Source organism: Sinocyclocheilus rhinocerous, unplaced genomic scaffold (assembly GCF_001515625.1).
Source record: "Sinocyclocheilus rhinocerous isolate Xijiao unplaced genomic scaffold, SAMN03320098_v1.1 scaffold2293, whole genome shotgun sequence".
Taxonomy (NCBI): Eukaryota; Metazoa; Chordata; class Actinopteri; order Cypriniformes; family Cyprinidae; genus Sinocyclocheilus; species Sinocyclocheilus rhinocerous.
The window spans coordinates 519,026-543,753 of record NW_015665002.1 but is presented as its reverse complement, the minus strand read 5'-3'; the positions used below and the strand labels follow the sequence as shown (position 1 = coordinate 543,753).

At 36.0% G+C, this 24,728-nt stretch overlaps 1 protein-coding gene across 3 annotated transcripts in view; it reads left to right on the top strand.

Annotated features, from left to right (window-relative positions):
• The window catches only part of b4galt2 (UDP-Gal:betaGlcNAc beta 1,4- galactosyltransferase, polypeptide 2), a 99,050-nt gene that overhangs the window by 46,948 nt on the left and 27,374 nt on the right, over nucleotides 1-24,728 (top strand). For all 3 annotated transcript variants that reach the window (XM_016541746.1, XM_016541745.1, XM_016541747.1), the window contains one exon: nucleotides 5,163-5,398. In XM_016541746.1, the coding sequence (XP_016397232.1) occupies nucleotides 5,163-5,398 (236 nt within the window). The remainder of the gene's footprint in view (nucleotides 1-5,162; nucleotides 5,399-24,728) is intronic.

Genomic DNA, 24,728 nt, shown 5'->3' with positions numbered 1-24,728 from the left:
ACACACACACACACACACACACACACACACACACTTTTGTGTGCATTATATTCTATATTAATATAATTTGCATTACAATTAATAATTTTATATTATATTAATGTTTTATATTATATAATAATATAATGTATACATAAATTAAGCAATATTGATAATCACAGTAAAATATAACTAATAATAATAGTAAATATAACAAATATAGCTAAATTATATTTACAGTTTTAAATATTTTAAGTTTTTAATAAACTATTACATTATAATTAATAAATATATGAAACATTATATATGATGCATATCATATGTATCATATTTAAATAATACACTATTATCATTTACAATATTACATGTGTCAGACTGAAATATTACAGTGTTTCCTTGTGAATGTGAAAGTATCTGAATATATATTTGAATATATGTATCTGAAAGTATCTAAACATATATATTGCATTTCTCAATATATTAAATCCAAGTAAATTCAGATACTTTCACATTCACATGAAAAAAAAATATTTAAAGACTAATAATAAAGCCATACCTTATGATCCTTGTAAAAATCTGTTTACCCTGGCTCCCGGAAATAACATAGTAGCTAGTCGTCAGTGAGATTGAAAATAGTGTATTTCAGCTCTTTTATGTAGTATTCATCAGACATTCTTTGGGTGTGTTGACTGACGCTGAGACTATGCTGCACTATCAATAAGGATGTTATGACGAGCCGGTGGAAGAGCTGGAGGCAATTGTTTACCTCCTCCAATCTTATCAATGCCCACAGTCATTTGCGACCAGAGTGCAGGGAACACTCTGTTCGAGAGCAGCTATTGTAGGTGTTAGGATCGCAAGATATTAATCGCTCTAGACCATGGTTCCCAAACTATTTGCAGTGTCCATCCCTTTCTAGTGTTTGACGTGTCAAGCACCCCCACCACCTTACTCCAGTTAAACACCACATTTTTAACTGCAATAATACAAATATTCACTGAATACAGGGCTTGAAATTAACTTTTTTGATCACTAGCCACTGTGGCTAGTGGTTTTCCAAAATTACTAGCCACTCAGCATTTTCACTAGCCACAATTTTGTTGTTGGGAAATTACATTTTATATGACTAAAGTTACTGCATACTAAAATGTATTTAAATTGATTTCCAGGTCATTTTTTGCCTGATTAAAGGGCATTTCCCCTAACCTTATTAAATGCATGTGTCATCTTTCATATCAAATTCTTACATTTTATTAATAATTTCACTTAATATAATATAATAACACTACAGGGCTGTTACCAATAAAATGAAATCAGTATTAAAGGGGTCATATGATGCGATTTCAATTTTTCCTTTCTCTTTGAAGTGTTACAAGCTCTTGGTGCATAAAGAAGATCTGTAAAGTTGCAAAGACTAAAGTCTCAAATCCAAAGAGATATTCTTTATAAAAGTTAAGAGTCAACCACGCCTACCTAAAACGGCTCGTTCTAACACGCCCCCACATACCTACGTCACGATGTGGGAAGATTTGCATAACACAGCCCAAATGTTCACGCAAAGAAAGAAAGCATAACTTTTATTCTCGCTGTAGTATTGATACAAATAAAAGTAATGCTTGTTACATACTATTGACCCAGTACTGACACATATTATTTATTAGGTGGTTGGCTTTGTTTATTAATTTTTGTTTCTTTGTTTGTTTGTAATCAAAGATAAAGTACACGTTATATTTGTGTGTCGAAGATAAGGCTTTATTGCCAATCACAACGCACTGGATAGCTGGCCAATCAGAGCACATCTCACTTTTCAGACCGTCGAGCTTTGTAAAAATCGACGCGTTTCAAAAAGGCGGGGCATAGAGGAGAAACAATAATGTACAGTATGTGGAAAATAATGTGTTTTTTTAACCTTAAACCGCATAAACACATTTCATTACACCAAATACACAAAATAATGTTCTTTTTAGCAACATCATATGACCCTTTTAAAAAACGCAGAATCATTCAGTAAGGAAACACCGCTGTGTGTTGCTCAGAGATGTACGACTGTTCTGCTGTGATCTTTGTTTGGAACTATTTTTGTTAACCAAATCGAGCAAAAACAGTCAACATTGACAATATTGTACTAAAATGTAAGTCACTTAATATTAACTACTCATTTAAACTCTTGTATAAAAACAATGTCAAATTTGCAATCTTGGTTTTCAGGGAAAACTGCACTCTCTTGGTCGTGTCATGTTGTTTAATTAGGCTATATGTTATAAACATAAAACTAAATTTTTACCGTATTATGTTTCTTCTGTGTGCAGTTGTATCCACTGCTGAAATCCACCCGCATTTGGTGGGTTGGCAGGTGTTAATATCAAGCCCTGACTGTAATTAGAAAACATCAAAATTTCAGTTATAAATAAAAAAGAATATTACTTACTACCCTTTTTAGTGAGATGGGCCTGCATGTTTGCACACAGATCATCAAAATCATTCTCTTGCGCACCCTTGGTGGTCAGTCTGCACACCCCAGTTTGAGATCCGCTGCTCTAGACCATTCTCTTGCCATTCCGTTCCACGCATGCCACTTGACTGCTTGCCTTACTCATAACATTGGTAATTAGAAGTAGCTGGATCCAATGAGCCTTTGTAGAGATCACTTCAAAGGGACCTTTGCAGAGATAGAGGGGAACAGCACACAGTGATGCCACACACTGGATTTATTGAAAGAAGGAGCTTGTAATTAGGTTGGTGGCTGCATCTCATAAAAAGTGGACACAACAACGCTTTTTTCTTCCGTTCTATCTCTCTGTGGCCATGAGGAGTAGCCAATTACAACTTATTTATGGAAACAATCTAAGTGAGCTCAGGATGAAGATAGCAGAACACCACAGAAGGGTAATGTCATTATATACATCTGACTATGAAATTGTCACGGTCAACGTATCTGATTGACTGAATGCTAGAAATAAACACACTGATCTTGCATACAGAAGGTTCTCTAAGGACAAGTACCTTTATCTCTGGACAGGAACAATGTCTCAGTTACAACCGCAAACAGCCGTGCTGTACCCTGCTGACCTGCTGCTGCTTAGTTTAATGATGTGGCTGATAGGGAAACGAGCGCAGGTGCAGCAGTAGGCCTTGCATACAATCAACTATAAATGTATTTTTAACCAGACCTGTCCTCTGCCACCCAAAATAGAGGAGCAGGCCATGAGATGTTTACACAAAGCTGCTGTACTTCACATCTAAATTATGTGACGGTAACTGAGTAGCTGCTGCTGCTGCTGCCGAGGTCAGCTCAATTGCTGTAAGCTCCATCACTTCCAGGTGTCGAAGGGTCAGATTTCACAGAGGTGCATGATGTTAGATCTTTTATAACTGCTGTCCATGGCGTAGTTATAGTTAATAACACTGTATACACTTGTATATGAAATGCATACTATTATATACTACCGTTCAAAAGTTTGGACTCTTATGAAAAAAGAGAGAAAGAAGCCTCTTACGCTCACCAAGGTATTTATTTGATCAAAATACAGTAAAAAAAAAAAAGAATATTGTAATATACTATTACAATTTACATGAAATGTATTTTGTGCTGAAAAAACAGCACAAAACAAATTATGCAATTTAATGCATAACTTCTGAATAAAAGTATTAATTTCTTTAAAAAAAAAAAAATCTTACTGACCCCAAACTTTTGAACGGTAGTACACTTTAGAGCCGTGGTTCTCAAATGTTGTAGGGTGATGGACCACTTCTCTGTGCAAATTTATTTTTATTTTGAAACAGGAGAGACACTCTAATATCTAAAATATTGCAGATACAGAGAAGGTGATAATTATTTTCATGTCTCATGTATTTTCATGACTGATAAACAATATATGGTTCTATTTTCTCTAAATAAATTGTAAAAAAAAGTCTTGAAATGCTTCAGGAGAATAGGTAGCACAATGTACTGTTTAAAAATTGAAAATCCATTTTGAGATTTGCAGAGGTTACATTTAACTGTTCTTAAATTATTAGTATTTTACAGATTAACTTCAAATGAGTGTTAGATGGTAGTTAAGGTAATCTATGAAAACATAGGAGGCACAAATAAAAATCTATTATGGGCCTACATATCCAGTATTGACTGAGACTTTTTATTATTATTATTATTATTAAATCAGTTTTGTCATTTAGCCAATATGGTACTGACTTTTTGTGCACCACAAGGAAACAGCCTCACATTTACCATTCCAGAATTTTGCTAGATTGCTACTTCTACTTTTCGATTATGAACATAAATGAACCAAAACGACCAAGTTTCACTGTATTTCACAAGAATCATACAACTTCAGTGACACACCAGAAACACTTTATTACAAATTAATTTTAACCCAGTTTGTTAGGTCAGTGTTATGAGTTTATTTAATTTGATTCAGTTCAGTGTTAAAATTAATTCAGTGCTTCTTGCCAAGTTTAATTATTTGGTTAATTTAGCTTTATTTTTCACCCCAAGTTAATAGCCAATCAACTTGCAGACCACTTGAAATCCTTTATGGACCCCAGTTTAGGAACCATTGCTTTTGCTGATTTACAGATCGTGGAAAAAAACTTGCTTGATAAAAGAAACGCAATCGTCCTTAAAAGGTAGCACACTTGTGTCTAATCTAGACTTGTTTATTTCATATTTTTCTTCATTACCATATTTGATTTGATTAAAATAGCTGATTTGCTATGCGTTAGATGTTTATAGACAGAATGAATCTTTATGATCAGATGAGAAAACATAATGCTGTTACCTAAAAATGGCTCTCTATACATATTCAGTAGCAGCATAGACTCCTTTGCTAATGAGTGTTGTAGAATTCCCTGCGCCCAAAACTATGTCAGTTCACCAGCAAATAGGGTTTAGATTGTGGCTAGGTGTAGTAGCGAAATCTTTTACTGTTAAGATTCCTGCAATATCTTTGTGTGAACATGTAATCAAGCCTTATTCTGCTTTATTGATTGGTTGTCTCAACTTCTCAACTGCTTTATTTGACTCAGAGGGAGTCAAAGAAAACATTTTGCGCTCCCTTTGCTGTACAGATAGCTAGTGATGATTGTATTGTAATTGTAATAATCTAACTGTAATAATCATTCCCAAATTCACTCTGCTGTGAAGTTCTTATAAAGTCTCACTGAGCCTCTTTTCTTCTCTGCAGTGGGACGTCTCCTCATCGAATTCAGCTCCCAGATAACCCTCGAGCGGGTGCAGAGAGAGAACCCTAATGTGACCGAAGGGGGGAAATACACTCCTCCGGACTGCCGGCCGAAACAAAAGGTGGCCATCATCATCCCATTCAGGCACAGAGACAACCACCTGAAATATTGGCTTCACTACCTGCACCCAGTCCTGCGCAGACAGAAGATTGACTATGGGATCTATATCATCAACCAGGTTAGTGTGTATATGTGTTTTTGTGTAGGACATTTTCACACTAGAGCTTTTAACAGTCCATATGATCCCACAATCTGTGTTTGTCGAACGTGATATTTGGTTTCTAGCTGGTCTAAGATTGTTATTAGTAAATCTAAGCTATAGGCATTAGTTGGTTCAAGCTGGCTATTTGCTTACTGACAACCATCAAGTTTGAAAACCAGCTTTACCATCTTCAGCTGGTAGCTGGTTTGATGCTGGTCCAACATGGACAGCTATATATATATATATATATATATATATATATAGCTTTATAGGCTTTTTTCAATAATACAGTTAATATCCGTTGATATCTCCTCCTACATCTGGCAAAATATTCCAAGAAATTCGACCTGTGGGGGTTGGGGGGAGGTGGTTAAGATTGAACTCTGATTTGGACAAAGCAATCGAAGCATTTATAAAAACAGCTGGAGGCTTTGCTGCTCTTCCGCCTCCCCCTCTTTCATCAGTCTGTTGTTCTATCTGTGGAGTGACCCTGGAGGGGCGGCGGAGATGTTCAAGGCCAAGAGAAATCATTAGCCTGCTTGCCACATTGTTGTCTGCCTAGGCCTGTTGGGTTAATGAGAGCGATCAAAAGTTTGCAGCCATCCATCTTCAAAGTTTGCAGAGTAATGATGTGACCTGTCATTGGCGAGCGCTGAGAGATCTATCTGTGGAGTAACAACCCAGGTCAAAGAGTCTGTAATGGATGGAGCATCGACTGAACTCTGGGCTAAGGTTACCTTCCTTTTCTTAGAGGCATCACATCACTAAATGCAGGTTAAATGTGTAACAGATTGATGTTCATCTGGACACTATGACTTTTTATCTTCAAGGTTTAAAACCACTGAACAGAGACATAAAACCACAGTTTTTTTGTTGTTGTTGTTGTTTACTGCAGTCTTTAGTATCTGTGTGACAGTTGGAGTTGGATTTTATTCACTCAGCTTTACAATCACAGATAACTGCAGACTGAATGGTTTTAGCTAGCGCTGCCAATCGATTACAAATTTTAATCAAATTAATTGCAGGATATGCTGATTAATCAATTAAATTAATCACAATTAACATCATAAATCAATATTTGCTGAAAAAGCCCTCAAGATGAGATAATGTGAAAATAAGTAAATGATGTTGAGTATAGTTTAATAGTCCAAAAATAGTTAAGACAGTATAGTTAAGTATAGTTACTTAACAGGTAGTTAAGTTTTTATTTCCATATAACTGAACATACAGTAAATGTATCACAGAAATCTATTTTGCTATTAATTTTGTCAGTATATCTAAGGTAGACTGAGATTTATTCATGTTTTTTATTCATTTATTCATGTAATATTTATATTTTATATTATTTCAGCTTTATTGAAAATTATTTTTAATAGTTTAAGTTAACAATAACGACACTGAGGTGTGTATATGCTATTTATATTATTTACTTAATACTAGTTTATTTAAAAAAATATATTGAAATTACTTAGAACAGTTACTTAAAAAAAATTCATGCCATTGTGCACACTTTTGATGTTTTCTGTAATACTTGAACTCATTATAGTCTTTGAAGCCTGTCTCATATCAAACAAATCTCTTCTTACTCAACACTTGTTAAGTCGGGCCTTCAGAGATACCCTAAAAAACCTATGCTAACAATCATGGAAAGACACTGTTTGCACGTCTGTTTTGTTTGCTCAAGCAGTGCTGTCAAAGTGTGTTGAGAAGGTCTCATCAAAAATGTAAAATGTGTAGCTAGTTATTTGCGCTGTCAGAGCTGAGCATTGAGGAACGCACACCATCTGCACATACACGCTTAATTGTGACATTAGGCACCCTGTGTTTTCATTATCCAAGCAGTAACAGGAAATTTCCACACTCAGCTCAGTGTAACTGAACTAAATGAGCTATAGGCCAGTGTTTTGCTCCTTTCTAAGTACAAGCTGTTTGCTAAATGAGTGCATTTCTGTATGTTGGAGTAGATGGTGCTGTACATTCAAGGTACCTGTTTAAGTACCATTAGGAGACAAAGACAACAAGACCCTTTCAATTTTGAAAGCACTGCATGCATTATGTAGCAAAAGTTTGTCTATCTCCAGTTTGTGGGTCAGCCATTTTGACATTAAGTGCCGTGCAAAAGTTTTCTTTAATTCTCTTTTGATTGAAGGCTGCATCAGTATATATTGATCATCCATTGTGTTAATGCAACGCACTGCATCATACATTGAAACATACACGGAGTGCAATTTTTTTCTTTATTTCAGTTGAAGAAAGGCTTTTTCTAACAATGACTTTATCTCTTTCATTATCTACTGAGATTTTAGTTTACCTAAAATGAAATCTGCAAAGTAAATTTAGTTTCAGACATGTTCAGATGTCCGATTCCACAGGCATTCTGATTATCTTGTAGCTAAATTGCTTGTATCCACTGTAGTCTTTCTTTAACATCTTTTATTCAGCTGGCTGGCAAAATGAAAAATCATTTCTGGATTTTTTGCTTCATTTGATGTGTGAAAAACAACGTTTTGGCCTGTTTGTCATTTTAAAAATAGCTATGTTCATCCCTTTTTTATTTTAGACTTTTTTGACGCATGCTACCCCCATACTCTTATGTAATTCCAAGCCTGAATCAAATTCTTTTTTTTCTGTGGAACACTAAAGATTTTGTCAAAACATCACTGGACCCCACTTACTTTTATTCTTCAGAAGATCTTATTTTGTGTTTCACAGAAGAAAGAAAGTCATACATGTTTGGAACGACACGAGGGTAAGTAAATAATGACAGAATTTTTATTTTTGGGCTAACTATCCCTTTAAGGTTGCCAATTTTTTTTTTAAATATGAAAAATTTTATAAAATCGCAACTTTATGAAAATAAATTTTTATTAAATTCCTCAGGCACTGCATTTTAATGCCAATCCTCTTTTTGTCACATTAATTGGGAAGCGTATAGAAACCTTTATTTATTTTTTCTTGAACTTGAGTCAGAGCTTATAAAATACAGTCTCATTAGATTGAAGTGAAATATGAGCATTATTTTAAAAGTGCCCTTTATGGCAATAGATTTCCCCTTTCAAACATCCATATGTCCACATGTGATTTGCATAAAGGCTGCCATGCTGACTCCTTTAAGCAGCGAAGGTTACAGATCAGTGAATTTTACGAGGACGATGCATCATTGCTGTGACCTCTGCTGCTTGCTGTTGAACTGAAATAGTTTGAATCTCACTGGATCTCATCTAGTTAATTCAAAGGACAGACACGGAATTCAGCCAGGTTTTCTCTTAAAGGTTTACACACACACACACACACACACACAGACACACACACACTCTGTCTATGCCAAGTCATTCCTCATCAGTATCACCCACTAGAAAACATGCTGTATAATGTGAACACAATACAATGTGACAGGTGCTGAAAAAATAAAAACCATTTAAGGCAGGTCAATAAGGACTTTTTCGTCTCGCCCTCCCTCCCTCTTTTCCTCTTCCACTCTCACACTTTCTACAGGATGACAGTTGGGCGTACTTCATGTATCATGCTCACTAGAGTGTTAAATGATTTTAAGTGAGGCCGTTTACCCAGGAATGGGGGGAGATGTGCCAATTCCTCAGATCTTTGGGCTGCCTGATAAATGCTGCCATGTCCCTAGAGTGTTGTAACGGTGGGTTTGGAAGGGCGTAGCGGTGGGACAGTTCTTTTTCTTATCTCTCTCTTCTCACATGTGACCACCTCAAGAGGTTAGACACACTGACTTAAGTTTAAGGTAGTTTATTTGTGTATAAATCAAGTTGTATTCACCCTATAAGCATCCTAGGAGATACATTTATGTTACACAGATACAGTTATGTTTTTTGGTACTGTTGGGATTCACCAACCAGCTATTGATTAGTAAGTTTGACTAGTTCTTTGACAAACTAGACTAGTCCAGTGGTTCTCAATTGGTGGGTAATGACTAATATACAATGGCAAATGCAAATAATTAAAGGCTATATGTCCAGTCAAATGGTGTTTGGATCTGTCACTTTGAAGAAGCTAGGCAGATGCCAACAAGTTGCTTAACATTTCAACATCAAAGAAAAGAAAGAAAAAATCTTTAGATCTTTTCTAAATCTAAATTTTTTAATCTTTTATCTTTTAGAATTGTAATATTTGAGTCTGGACCCCACTTACTTTTATTCTTCAGAAGATCTTATTTTGTGTTTCACAGAAGAAAGAAAGTCATACATGTTTGGAACGACACGAGGGTAAGTAAATAATGACAGAATTTTTATTTTTGGGCTAACTATCCCTTTAAGGTTGCCAATTTTTTTTTTAAATATGAAAAATTTTATAAAATCGCAACTTTATGAAAATAAATTTTTATTAAATTCCTCAGGCACTGCATTTTAATGCCAATCCTCTTTTTGTCACATTAATTGGGAAGCGTATAGAAACCTTTATTTATTTTTTCTTGAACTTGAGTCAGAGCTTATAAAATACAGTCTCATTAGATTGAAGTGAAATATGAGCATTATTTTAAAAGTGCCCTTTATGGCAATAGATTTCCCCTTTCAAACATCCATATGTCCACATGTGATTTGCATAAAGGCTGCCATGCTGACTCCTTTAAGCAGCGAAGGTTACAGATCAGTGAATTTTACGAGGACGATGCATCATTGCTGTGACCTCTGCTGCTTGCTGTTGAACTGAAATAGTTTGAATCTCACTGGATCTCATCTAGTTAATTCAAAGGACAGACACGGAATTCAGCCAGGTTTTCTCTTAAAGGTTTACACACACACACACACACACACACAGACACACACACACTCTGTCTATGCCAAGTCATTCCTCATCAGTATCACCCACTAGAAAACATGCTGTATAATGTGAACACAATACAATGTGACAGGTGCTGAAAAAATAAAAACCATTTAAGGCAGGTCAATAAGGACTTTTTCGTCTCGCCCTCCCTCCCTCTTTTCCTCTTCCACTCTCACACTTTCTACAGGATGACAGTTGGGCGTACTTCATGTATCATGCTCACTAGAGTGTTAAATGATTTTAAGTGAGGCCGTTTACCCAGGAATGGGGGGAGATGTGCCAATTCCTCAGATCTTTGGGCTGCCTGATAAATGCTGCCATGTCCCTAGAGTGTTGTAACGGTGGGTTTGGAAGGGCGTAGCGGTGGGACAGTTCTTTTTCTTATCTCTCTCTTCTCACATGTGACCACCTCAAGAGGTTAGACACACTGACTTAAGTTTAAGGTAGTTTATTTGTGTATAAATCAAGTTGTATTCACCCTATAAGCATCCTAGGAGATACATTTATGTTACACAGATACAGTTATGTTTTTTGGTACTGTTGGGATTCACCAACCAGCTATTGATTAGTAAGTTTGACTAGTTCTTTGACAAACTAGACTAGTCCAGTGGTTCTCAATTGGTGGGTAATGACTAATATACAATGGCAAATGCAAATAATTAAAGGCTATATGTCCAGTCAAATGGTGTTTGGATCTGTCACTTCGAAGAGCCAACAAGTTGCTTAACATTTCAACGTCAAAGAAAAGAAAGAAAAAATCTTTAGATCTTTTCTAAATCTAAATTTTTTAATCTTTTATCTTTTAGAATTGTAATATTTGAGTCAGGGATGTTTTATAGAGGGTGAATTTAAAAAGTGCTCTCAGACAAACTGAGAGAAGTTGTGTCTGATTCATTGCCTTAAAAGCAGTGCTTCTTCAGCAGCACCTCCTTCAATGGTAAGTTTAAAGACAATTACTGCCCTACTTCAGATTACCTGCTGGGAGCAATGTTCTCATTGTTAGCATAATCCTTAGAATTCTTTTGTGTGAACTCTTTGTGATTTTGTGCAATTAAAGATATGTGTGCTGTATTTATTTATGATATGTATTTTGTCTTTTTGAATGTCTGTCAGCTACCATATTGAAGGGCTGCAATGCTATTTTTAAATATTTGTCTATATGCCAGTGGACTTTGGTTGCTGTGTTGTAATTCCATGCTGTTTTCCTTTTTTTGGGGGGCAGCTTTTGAACACATCAGCATGTCCTGTGTTTATGCCTCCTTAGAAGAGTGTGTTTCTGATGGACCCTAATAATACACTAACTTGTTATTCAGACAACGTTTGTGCATATATAGTTATCCGTTGTAGTAAATAAATCTACTTATCCATTCAGGTTTGGGGTCGGTAAGATTAATGTTTTTGAAAGAAGTCTCTTCTGCTCACCAAGGGTGCATTAATGTGATCAAAAATACAGTAAACACATTAATATTATGGAATATTATTACAATTTAAAATAATGTTTTAATATAAATCTTACATAATAAATTCTTTTATTTTGATATTTTTCAAATGTAATTTATTCCTCTGATGGTAAAGCTGAAGTTTCAGCAGCCATTACTTTGGTCTTCAGTGTCGCATGATCCATATGCATAAACATTTCTTACTATTATCCTTGCTGAATAAAAGTATTTTTTTATTTTTTTTTAAATACTGACCTTGAATACTGTTCAAACTTTTGAACAGTAGTTTAAATATTTATAGATGGATAAATGGAGTCTCCTGAATGCAGCTTCATGTTGACTTTATATAAAAAAATGCATCTAGTTTTTTTCCGACAGTATCATTTAAACATGACTCATTATTCAGTGTCAAAATCAGTCCTCTTGAATGTAATAAATACTTACGCCTGCCTGTTCTTTCTCAACCTTCAGACACCCTCCAACTCTCTTTCACCGCACATAGGGAGCCTCTAGCCGCCGCCTCCTGTTTCACAAACTGATTGTTGCCATGTCTGGTTATGATAACGCTGAACAGGGTAGGATGAGGACTGTGTCTCGGTAGGAACTGCCAGGGACACAGGCCAATGTTTCCCTGCCTCCTATCATGCATATCGTGTTCACTGGACAGCTTCCCAGATGCACAGAAAAAGGGACAAGTTAATATGCAGACTGTAAACCTGTACTCAATAATATAACACGATGGGCTTCAGTTCCACAGCATTTGATAGTATAGAGTGAGCTGAGATGTGTTAGCATAACTAAGTTTGATGATTTTTTTTTTACAGTTGTCCGTGTACAAATTACCTTCTTTGAGCCCTGAATTGCATTTTACTTAATGCTTCATGTATCTACAAGAAATGTTGAAGTCTGTATTAATGATAATATTATGCTAATACCTCCTTCATAATGTATGAGCTTCAAGCTTTGACATGTATTATGCAAGAAACAACCTGTCAAATTTACTTACCAAATCTTTACTTTAAAAAATGAAACTAAAAACTAAATGTTAACACTAAAAATGACAAGAATATTCGCAAATTATTAATATAGATAGTCCTGGTTTAATTTCATCAGTTGCTAGAAGCTGTTTATTTATTGAGTATCGATACAGTAAAACCAGAGGCTGTTATTGTAACAAAGCCAAAAATTCTGGTATCGATCCAAACCTCTGCAGGATTTCGTGTGTGATATCTGAGGTTTTCAAGTTCATGTTTTTCAGTTATGCAGTTACCACACAGGATTGATAGATCATAAGGGCACTTGGGGATGCAGGATATTTATGATGTTGCACTGCCGTCACCAATGACCTTTTAGATGCTGTGTCATCATAGCGGCCTATCAGCATGTCATTTCCCGCTCTTTTCTTTACTCCACCTGCCTGCCTCTTGCTCATGAGGGGATAAATAAGGAATGAGGGTGAATAAAAGCTTTTTTATTACATTATTTGTTTGCAGAGGGGGAAAGTGGAGCTCAGGCAGATTGGATGTTCAAGTCTCTGTTGAGCCATCAGGGAAAAAGCTGAACATGTTATTGCATGTCACTCACTTGGCAACAGCAGGCTTTCTTTCTGTTGTGTTTGTGTCATTGTTTTGTGCTGTCTGTGGTTCTGGTGTCGGGGTGAGTGCTGTATTGTGTGCTGTCATTCTAATGAGATTAGATACAATTTCTAAGATTTTCAGTGAAACAGCTGCCAGCTTGGTAGATCCGTGAGGTGTGAGCTTGACATAGACGCGTTGTGTCTAATCTTCCGTTGTGATTAGAGTCCAGTTCCCATGGCCACTACAAATCTCAATCTATCTGTTAGCTAGTGTAGGAGACAGGGAATCTATGATCTGATCATTGGGATATTATTTGGATTAGGAACAATACCAATATTTTAGTGAATATACAGTATACTCCTTTATTTAAATCTTCTATCCATACATTTTACCCGTTACAAGCAAAACAAAATATATGCAATAGAACCAAAATGACGTTTTTTTTAGTTATCTAACATTATTGTTATTGTTAATATTATATATTTATAATGCTACAAATGATTTCTATTTTAAATAAATGCTGTTCTTTTGAACTTTCTATTTATCAAATTTTGAAAAAAGTGCATCAGATTTCTGCAAAAAATATTAAGCAGCACAACTGTTTTCAACATTTATAATAAGAAATCTTTATTGAGCACCAAATCAGCATATTTGAATAGTTTTTGAAAGATCATGTGACATTGAATACTGAAGTAAAAGCCTGCTGAAAATGCAGTTTTGCCATCACAAGAAAAAATTACAAATTATATTTTAAAATATATTTAAATAAATAAAACAGTTTTAAAGTGTAATAATATTTCACAGTATTACTATTTTACAGTATTTTTAATTAAATAAATCCTTGGTATAATTCATAATTGGTAATAATTAAATAAATCCTTGTTTTAGTTTTTTTGTTTTTAAAAAACAAAAGGTCTTATTAACCCCGAATTTTTGAACAGTATATATGTAGTGAGCAGTGAGTGTTTTTGAGCATTCTTGTCAGTGTTATTGGTTGATGAATATTAATGACATACGGTAATAGATAGCGGCAGGTCTGTTCGACTGTATTTATGGTCCAGTGTACAAATCTGATATTTTATTTTTGCTCCACCAGTTTATGTTCACTTAATGAAAACACACTTTGTTTACATAATATACCTACATTTGACTGCTCTTGCTTGCAGTTGCATTGCCATGAGTGTTCTTCACAGTGCACATGCTTGTATACCTGCGAGTGTTTGAACACAGTTGCATAAGCATCAGTCAAAGAGACTGTATTCAGTACTACCGATCATGTAAAATTACTTATATTCTTACTTATTATTATTTATTTATATTTTAGTTCACTTGGTAGTAAAGCACCAGTGCTTCTGATATTCCTATTAGGAATCAAAGAAATCTCCTTGACCACATATTCTGCCAAAGGCAGATGAAATCTTCCCTTTCCTAGGAGGAATATCAAAAAAGCAAGTCTACTTTCATTGAATAGCAAATTAAAATGTGTCTTCTCTAATATTTCTTATTCAAAGCTCAGAATACCATTTTTTCCCACTCAGAAGTGCTTATAGTAGGACAGGACTGGCTGCTACACAATTACATGTAGGTTGTATTGCCATCTAGATAATATACATATTTAAATGTTCAGAATTTAAATATTGATTTCTGGTTTCCTTATACTTACTTTTAGTGATTTTTTACAGATTTACAACCCATCATAAGCTAAAACTGAGACTGGACTGTGCACAAACATTATCATCATTGCCAAGCTTCATCGAGTGAAGTTGAGATCACAGCATTCCACTATTTAAGCTGTCGTACAGTAGATATTCATGCTCTTGATAAGTAACTAAAAGCTTGTATTACAAACTGAATTGAAAGAGAATCTAATCTGACTACATAAAGCTTACAGTATATAGTGTATTTTTAAGTGTAACATTCACTACTTCTGCCTTTGTTTCAAGAAGGCTTATGAAATAATATAGAAGGAGAACATTTAATTTTCTTTTCCCCTTTGATTCCATTGATTTTTTTCCCTCCTAGAAGACGTGAGCTCACACAGGAGATAATTTCCCAGTCTATAGCCTCTCTGTTTTTTATGATGAACATTTAAAGTTTCACTCCACTAGTCAGACTCAAAGTCCCTGAACACATGTGATCTGTAGAGGTGCACAGAGAGCATCGGCACAGATCCATACATAAATAAATCTGTTGAACGGAGAGCTTTCATGCCTTCTGCAGTTAGTGCGGAGCTACTAAGGTTTATCTCTCTTCAGACGTTCAAAGAGCCTCATTTGGGATTGCAGGCATGCTACACACATACACAAAACCCTTTTTCCTTTACTCACTGAAGCTAAGCAGGGTTGAGGCTGGTCAGCACCTGGATGGAAGATCTGATGAGAAATGCTAAAGTCCCTGCTGTAAGGAGTGATATATATATATATATATACATACAGGGGTGCAAATAATTTTTTTAGCCTGGTTCTCAAAAGAGCACCTGGAGATTTGGTTTGGTCCTCATACTGCACATAGTGTGACCCATTAAATATAACTATAAAAAAAAAAATAATAGTAGTGATAATATTATTGCACTTTATTTATTTTTTTAATAAAATAAACAAAATAATAAAGTGTGATAATTCTGTTGTGTTTTAAAATAAAAAGGGAGTATTACATACAAATAAAAATTTTTTTATAGTAAACTTAAAAATAAAATGCTCATATTTACTTTTTTTAAATATATGAATTTGTATCATTTTCACACTTAAAACCAGCAAGCTTTTATTTTGGCGTGTTGCCGGCAAGTAAGTATATGCGCTGCAGAGTGAATAGCGTCAGCAAAGAACGAATGAAATGTCACAGATTTATGCTTTCAGATCGAATAGAAATCTTATATAGTATTACTGTTTGTCGATCTAAAATGGTAATTGTGCATTAACAGCTGTCAACCATGTCGGTACGCAAATAAGCGGTCTGAACTTATTTACACCACGCAATTTTTATTTTGGTCGTGCATGCGCACCTGAGCACCACTTATGTGAAATAACAAAGAGTGAAAAATTTAAGGGGGTCTGAATACTTTCCGTACCCACTGTATATGTGTGTGTGTGTGTGTGTGTATATGGACCCTATACAACCACTGAAAACCATGCTGCTTTTAACTAACTATTATTATTATTATTATGATTATTGATCACTTTCCACAACTAGGGCACAAAATAGAGCCTGAAACTTAAAAAGTAAGCTAAAAAATAAATTTATATGAAATATATACAGTATAAGCTGTTTTAATTTCTATTTCATTTTATTTTGCAAATTAATAGAATTTTTGCATTTTAGACATTTAAACAATTGCATAAAACGTTTTGGAAGTAATAGAGATGCAAGCTATCGCTAGCTAGTTTGGGGTTAAATGTTGCATTGTAGTTATTTATACACACATATTTCCCGTAAATTAAAGAAATATGTGTACAGTATTATCAGTTATGTTATAGTAATATGGGGCAACAGGATTGAAAGTTTAGCTTAACGCACATAGTCAAAATGACATTTTATGTAAAAATTAAGAAAATGAAATGAGATTATTTACTTTGCTTCAAGAAAGCAGTGAGCACAGTGTGTGCCGTTTTTTTCCTCAGCCCTTGCTCTAACACAGCACAGTAATGCTGGTTGTTGATGTCTCATCGCTCGGCCAGATTGAGCTCTATTGGATCTATTGCCTATAATACTGCTGAGACAGTAATGGCATACTTTGAGATAAAAAATTAATAACGGTTTCAACTGAAACTTTTTCCCTTTCTGTCTCAGTTTTATTTTTCATCTGTCTCTCTCAGAGTAGCAGTTGACCTTGCTGGGAAAGCATCTGCCACAACATGAAAACAACCCGTGCTGAGACTGATCTGAGAACTGTTGAGTTCACCCGAGAGCTGAAGTCTTCCAGCTCTGCTTAATCAAGATTATGTGCTCAGCAGTCCCTGCGCTGTCCGCTCTCAGAGCAGAGGTGACTGAGTATTCAGGGTCAGTATTGGTAATCAGTGCTGTCGTTTTAGGCTGTTGCCCAGATGTAATGGAGCAGAATGTTGGGAGGGAACGATGGGTCCTGTTGGTGGCAGTTCCATTGTGCTACTGCCTGCGTTTTTTCCCCTGACCTTCATTTAAAAGTCTGAGTTTTTATGTATTTGTTGTACTCAACAGAATTTTTATTGTTGTGTACATTGTTTCCACTTTCTTTGTTCATTTTGATGATCTTTTGTTAATATAAGTTAATATAATATAATCTATCTATCTATCTATCTATCTGTCTGTCTGTCTGTCTGTCTGTGTGCATTTGTTGTACTATACAGCATTTGTTTTTGCTCTTTTGTTTGTTTGTTTTTTGGGTCATTTTCTGTGTTCGTTTTGATTATCTATTTTCATATTGCAGTATTTTCATGCCCTTGTGTGTCTGTCAGATAAAATGATGCAGATGCAGAACAAATTTGTCAGGAGGCCTGTGCAATAGTCCATTCAATTAACCTCTAACCCAACTTATAATATGAAACATCAGCTTGAATCTGACCTTTTTTATTTTCCTTCCTAGTAAATGTTTTGCCCTTTGAGTTGGCTATTTGTAAGAGCACTTATACAGTCACTTTATATTTATGGTGAAGAAACATGATGTAATGTTTCATCCTCACTGTGCAACAGGGTTTGTGTTTGGGCACAGGTTTTGCACTAGGTACCAGGCCAATGCAGTCAATCACTTCATATCTCAATGGTGTGTGATTTTGTTGAATTTAACCGCACTACCCATTCCACATGCAACTCTGTGTTGGAGTGTATGTGAAGAAAATACTGGAGTTGCTACAAGCATCTCTCAGGATGGCCAGCATCTAAAATGCTTTGCTTTCAACCTAAAAGCTTGAGTTTCTCTGGAGATGCAATTTGAAGTACTCACTCGTCTGCTTTCACTTATGGTTCTTCTCAAGGACACATTTCTCAGACTCGGTTTCAGTTCTGCCTCTCATACGAAATGAAGTTAATAAACAAAGTTAATAAACAAACAAACAAACAAACAAACACATCAATATATATATATATAATACTTGTGGTGATGTTCACTACTCCCACAATATATATAAGCAACATCCTAGGTTCCTCTAAGTCCGAGGTTCAGGTTATCAAATCAGGGCTAGCCAGATTTAACTACAACAGGTCTGGAGATTTATTTTATTTTTTTAAACAATATGTTTATTCAGAAAGGATGCATTAAATTAATCAAAATAGACTGTAAATGAATTTATAATGTCACAAATAATTAATGTTACAAATGTTACAAATAATATATTTCAAATAATTGCTTTTCTTTTGACTTTCTGAATGAGCATGTATTATGTATCACATTTTCCTCAAAAATATTAAGTAAAGCATTAATAAAAACACTGAATTTTTGAGCACCAAATCAGCATATTAGAATGATTTCTGAAGGACCATGTGACACTGAAAACTTGCTACTAAGCATCTCAATGGATCTTTTTGAAGATTTGATGCCACTAATCTTGCAATCTTTGACAAATCCAGTGTTTATTTATTCCACCAATAAGACACTTCTGTGTCTGTACTTCTGTAATTTGACTTAGCCAATCAGATTAGAGTTTGCTAGCTGAAGAAGGTTTTTGCAGTTTGTAGCAATATACGTCAGATGTTCTGTAGTTAGACTTATGGCGCTTTTCCACTGCATGGTACGGCTCGGCTCGGTACCGTACCGTACCATGCAGTGGAAAAGCGCCATAAGACTGAGACTATGAGGAGACAGACTGGGCCTCACTGGCACCTTGACCTCTGCTTGAGTGGTTCACCCACCTGCTCATGCGTTTCGCCAGGGCCATGGTGTGAGTGTCAGCATAATCCACCTGCCACACTTGCAATCTAGGCGAGATAGCATTCCTCAACCCTGACCATGTAATAGGCTGTCCTTCAGAGTGGAAACGTCCCATGGGCACAGAGAGAGAGATAGCATATCACAGCGTCGGTCACGAACAGATGGGGCTCTTTGCCTCCGGACCTTGTGTGGCTGGTCTAATCCATCATTTAAGATGAGAAGCCCTTATTTTACTCTCCCATCTCACCATCCTCGCGACTGCCAGTTAGTATTTCTTTTTTTTAGCATGTTCACCTTGAATCACCAGCAAACATCAGCTATTGATTACACAAGAGTGTGTGTTCCTTTGCCTGTTTTTTGCATTTTACTCTATGTGAGGAAGCCCGCTAAAAGTTTCTATGCTTGACTACTGGGAAATTGTGGTCAAGTGCACATATTCTCATAAAATTTTTAATTCTTGGTCTTCATTAATAATAGATCTAGGCCGATACCAAGCTGCCTGTGATGTAGCGAGGGGTGAAATTACAAACAACAGAGTTTCTCTTGTTGTCTTTGAAAAATAATAAGATACTCCAGATATTTTACATCCAGTTGAGAATACCAAGGCACATATCCAGCTAATCGTTGTGCACATCACCCACACGTACCCAGAGGAGGACTGCAAATGGCTGGCTGGCTTGCAAGTCTTCTGAAGGACAAACAGCAAAATGATCAAGCGTCTTTTTGGTAATTGGCTCATTTTAGTGGGCAAGGGTTCCTAAGTGGAAGTAATGATGTTTTCCCCATGTTCAAAGTGGAGTATTGTGGTGGATGTGAGGTAGGGAGTCATGCCATCTGTTTATCAAATTGCCAGTGTAATGCACCGTTTTTAAGACTAATGGGATTTGTAATTAAAGTTAAGCACATAGGCAACACAAATCAAGAAAGCTCTTCCTAAAGCACACTCACATTAAATGCACAATTCTATTAGCAGCTGCATACTAAAGACCATCAGGAAAATTAAGGTCTAATTCTTTAATTGCTTGCCCTCCCCGTCTGGGGCTGTTTTAAGCAGGGACTGTTTTGACAGCAGTTTACGAGGGTGAGCGTTATACGCTCCAAGGAGCTGACAGATGAGGGGAAAAATGTGCTTCTGTAAATCTTGCCCGCTGCTCTGATAATGCATGAAATATTTGTAGGAATTTTAATTTTTGATGTGATATTTTCCACATTTAACACACCGTATCCTTGAAAAAGAAAAAATGTTGCAATGCACTAGTCAACAAGCTGCCTTTACTATGTTTCTGCTTTTGCATGGCACATTAAGATTATAGCTGAATAAAAGCCAACAGACAGGCAAAAACAGTGCTTCAGTAGATTGTCTCCTTCTCACAAACACACCAGCAGCATTTTATTTGTCTGTCCTTCAGGGGTTCATGCTTTAAAGACAATGAGTTCACCCAGAAATGACCATTCTGTATTCATTTTCTCACCCTCATGTCTTTCAAAACCTGTTAATTTATTTCTTCCACAGAATGAGTTGTGTATAGCAGAATGTTCAAGCAGCTCTATTTCATATACTGAAAGTGAAAAGTGACCGTGACTGTCCAGCAAGATTTTTAATGAATAACTTGAATAGCAGTTACTTACTGTAGATGCTTCTCTATGTAGCTGACTAGCCAAAATTAATGTGAATTCATAATTGATTTTTTTTTCTTCTCATATCCTCTAGGTCCGTTCTTCATTTCTGTAGATTGCAAGCGAGAGACCAAGGCAGAAAGACATCGTCTCCCTGCAGCCTGACCTTTTAAGTAGTGAGAAATTGAGGTCAGGCATGGAGGCAGTCCAATTATGGCTAACCCTAGTTAGATTAGCTGCAAAAGTCCTACACTGTATTCAAGGATTTCAGTCTGGCTGAATTTGATCTGGTTTTAGAGTGGAGCAAATCAACACAGTTCATCTGAAATCAATTATGCATAACCTGCAAAATGAAAGCTGATAACTTTCACTGATGGCTGTTGAATTCAGAAGCATATAAGAATTTTGGTTAAGAGCAGAAAAAAGAAAAGTGAAAGAGTGTGTGTGTCAAAAACTGTAATATTATAAATTATTATTATTTCAATTTAAAATAACCTTTTCTATTTTAGTACATTTTAAAATGTAATTTATTGCTGTAAAGGCAAAGCTGAATTTTCAGCAGCCATTACTCCAGTCTTTACTGTCACATGATGCTTCAGAAATCATTCTAATATGCTAATTTGGTGCTCAAGAAATTCAGAGTGTTTTTATTAATGCTGAATCTATTCCAGTGTAAGTTCCATTCACATCAGCTTTCAGCATTTTAATAAGGATCAAGTGATTTACATTAAAGTAGGTTCAGGTCAGGCATCCAGACAGATTCCTGCTATTTATTACTATGTGAAACAAGGTTGCTGATGCAGATGTGTTTAACGATTCAGGAGAGCGATTCTGAATCATTAATCAAATGGTTCCTCTCTTTTCTGAGCCCCGTGGAGGCATGGGGCAGATGTTTAGGGAGATAATAAGGAGAAGTTCAGAATGTGATTGGTTGTGCACCAACTGAGCCTCGTGGGGCTGCATGCTTATGCACTCTGCCAGAATTTTGATTTGGCACGCCGCTGCAGCCGTTGTAGCTGTGCTAACTCCACTAGATTTCAACACAGTACATCTGTGTTTCTTGTCTCTTTCAAGACATTCCCGTTTTTCAGGATTCCTTTGGGATGGTTGGGGTATAGATGGTGTGGCTGCAAGCATTGATCATCTCTGCATAACTCCAAACAATGTGGTTAATCTAAATTGGAGTGTGGTGACAAATAATGGTTCTTCACTTGAAGATTCACTCTTATCACACTTTACAGAAGTCACATGTGGCACTTCAGTACTGTTTAATCTTCAATTCACTATAACACAATAACAAGGAGAAATCTAAAGACTCGCTCTTTTCAAGCTTTAAAAAGGACTCAAAAGCATCATAAAAGTATCATTAAAGTAGTACATTATGACATAAGTCAAGTCTTCTGAAGTTAGTCTTCTGAAGCAGTAGCTTTGTGTGGGAATTGTTAACTGGATCATTGAGTCAGTGAGTTGAACCAGAACAGGATCATTCTGATTCATTATAGGAATTGGACTTTTGTGTGTGTGTAAATTGGACCCACTGACTCATTAAAAGAATGATTTGTTCGTGAATCTGACATCTTATGAACGTGCCAAAGATTTTCAATGGATAACTTCTTAAATTTCAGTCTGTCTCACACACAAAACTGTTATAATGGCTTCAAAAGTCTTGAAATATAGTGTGTGCCTTGTATTTACCATTTTTATGACATTTTAATGGTGTTTTTGCATCCTTTTTGAAGCTTGAATGCTTAAAGTAATAGTTCACCCAAAAATTGAAAATGCTGTCAACATTTGTTCATGTCATTCCGAACACATGACTTTATTTCTTCTGTGGAACATAAAAGAAGATGTTCTGATTGAAGAATTTTGTTAATCAAACAGTTTTAGTTCCCATTGACTTCCATTGTTTTGTTTTTGTTTCGTTTTTTGTCTACACAGTGGAAGTCAATGGGAACCAGAACTGTTTGGTTTCCAACGTTCTTCAAAAGATCTTCTTTTATGTACAACAGAGGAAAGAAAGTAATATGGGTTTGCAACGGCATGAGCTGGACAGAATTTTTATTTATGGGTGGACAATCTCTTTAAGTCCCCATTTATTGTCAATTCTAGGACAACAGCATGGAAAAGTAGTAGTTCCAATTTTTTCCTTTTGTGTTCTGCAGAAGAAAAATGTCAAATGGGTTTGGAAAAACATGAGGGTGAGTAAGAGATGACAATGTTAATTTTTGGATGATCTGTACCTTTAAATAGACAATAGTACCTCTATAGAGACCAAGCATCTCTCTCGCTCTCACTCGTGCACACAAACATAAATAACCCATTTAGCATGCTCACGACTGTGGCTACATGCACTTTGCTTATTGGATTTACAATGGTGGATCAAGGACTAGCTTTCTGTTACACATGTTATGAAGAACAATGTAACACATCAGGGGCCTGCCTCAGGAGGGAAACGCTTGGAGCTCGGCCAGCGAAGCATATAGAGAAAGGATCATATGCTATCCAGCACGCAGCAGTCTGTCTTATATAGTAGACGGGTCAGATTGTGTGCAGTGTTAACACTTCAGCTGTAAAACCCATTCAGCCAGCGCTGGAGCGAAGGTGGTTTACCATCTTTCAGAACTGAGACTAATCTTACTGGTGTCAGGCAGGTCATTCTGCTGCAATCAGTCCGTTTTTTGCTCTAGTTTGATTTGGATTGTTAGCATTGAAAGTTTTCTCTCCAAATGTCAGTGCAGTGCTTTCGTAATGTGAGCGCCGTGAGCATTTTGGCTTGACCTGCTGTTAGTCTGTAATAAGATTTGGTAGTGTCAGTGAGCTAATGAAAACAGTTGAGCCCTACAGAGAGTCTGAATGGTTGACTCGTTCGGGCTGGGACCGCGATAGTGGCCTCGTGCACTCGTAACAACAATTGTCCCCTGCCCCTCCAGAGGTCTGTGCACGCCACTGCTTTGGGCGGTACTTGAAGATTAGGACATAGGCTGGGTGAACAGCATGTCCTAAACATGGACTAAGGCAGACTTTTCATTGCATTGACATCGGCTCTTAAGTGTACTGGGGTCCGCAGACTTTCCTCGCTGTCTCAGTGCACAGCCATTCAAGATGGATGAAACCTCTGCAATCCTCACAGGGGTAAATTAAAACTTGGGAAAGATTCACATTTAAATACCAACTTGGTAGTGTTTTAATATGTGCACATTTATGGGAACTTGTTTTTTTTAATCACAGTGCAAGGATATATAAACTGACACTTACCTCATTCTTCACTCATTAGTTTGTGTCCTAGGTATATTATTTTGCAGTAATCAAATGCCTTTTTAAAGAATTTATTGTGAATAAACAATGATCATAAAAATTTTGCAAGGCAATTATTTATAATTATTTTTATTTTTTTGTATTGTGTCTTTCTGAGCAAACCCTCTGAGCAAAAAAAGTTGTTTTACAGCCAGTGTATTCAATCATTCCATAAATTGCAGCATAGATTCCAAAATATTTGTTAACATTGTTCTTTGTAGTGAATTTGAATATGGCTAACAGTGCTTGCTCTATAGTGTGTTAGGGTGATTTATTTTCATAGAAGAACTATAAAAGTATGACTAAGTCTTGGTTGGAGTATATATCAATTTCATTTAAATATATATATATATATATATATATATATATTTTTTTTTTTTTTCCAGCACAAGAGGAAACTTACTGAGGCAGTAGAGATAAGTTTAATGAAGTTACACAATAAGGACCTTTACATCCCATTACCTGCCTTCAGCTATGAATATAGCCCAACTGTTAATATGTTTGACATTTTCACAGCTGTCAGACTCTGTTCCATGTTTTGTGTGTGTCTTGCTCCCCATGTGCCTTCCCATGCCCTTATTTGGTTAGTTTCCTGTTCCTGCCCTGATTAATTAAGTTGATTTCTTCCCAGGTGTTTCCCATGTTTAATTTCCATTGATCCCAGGTGTGTCTTGTCATCCCATCTTCCTGTTCTGTGTATTTAAAGTGTTCCCAGTCCCTACTTCTCTGTCCGCTGTTGTACGTCTTCC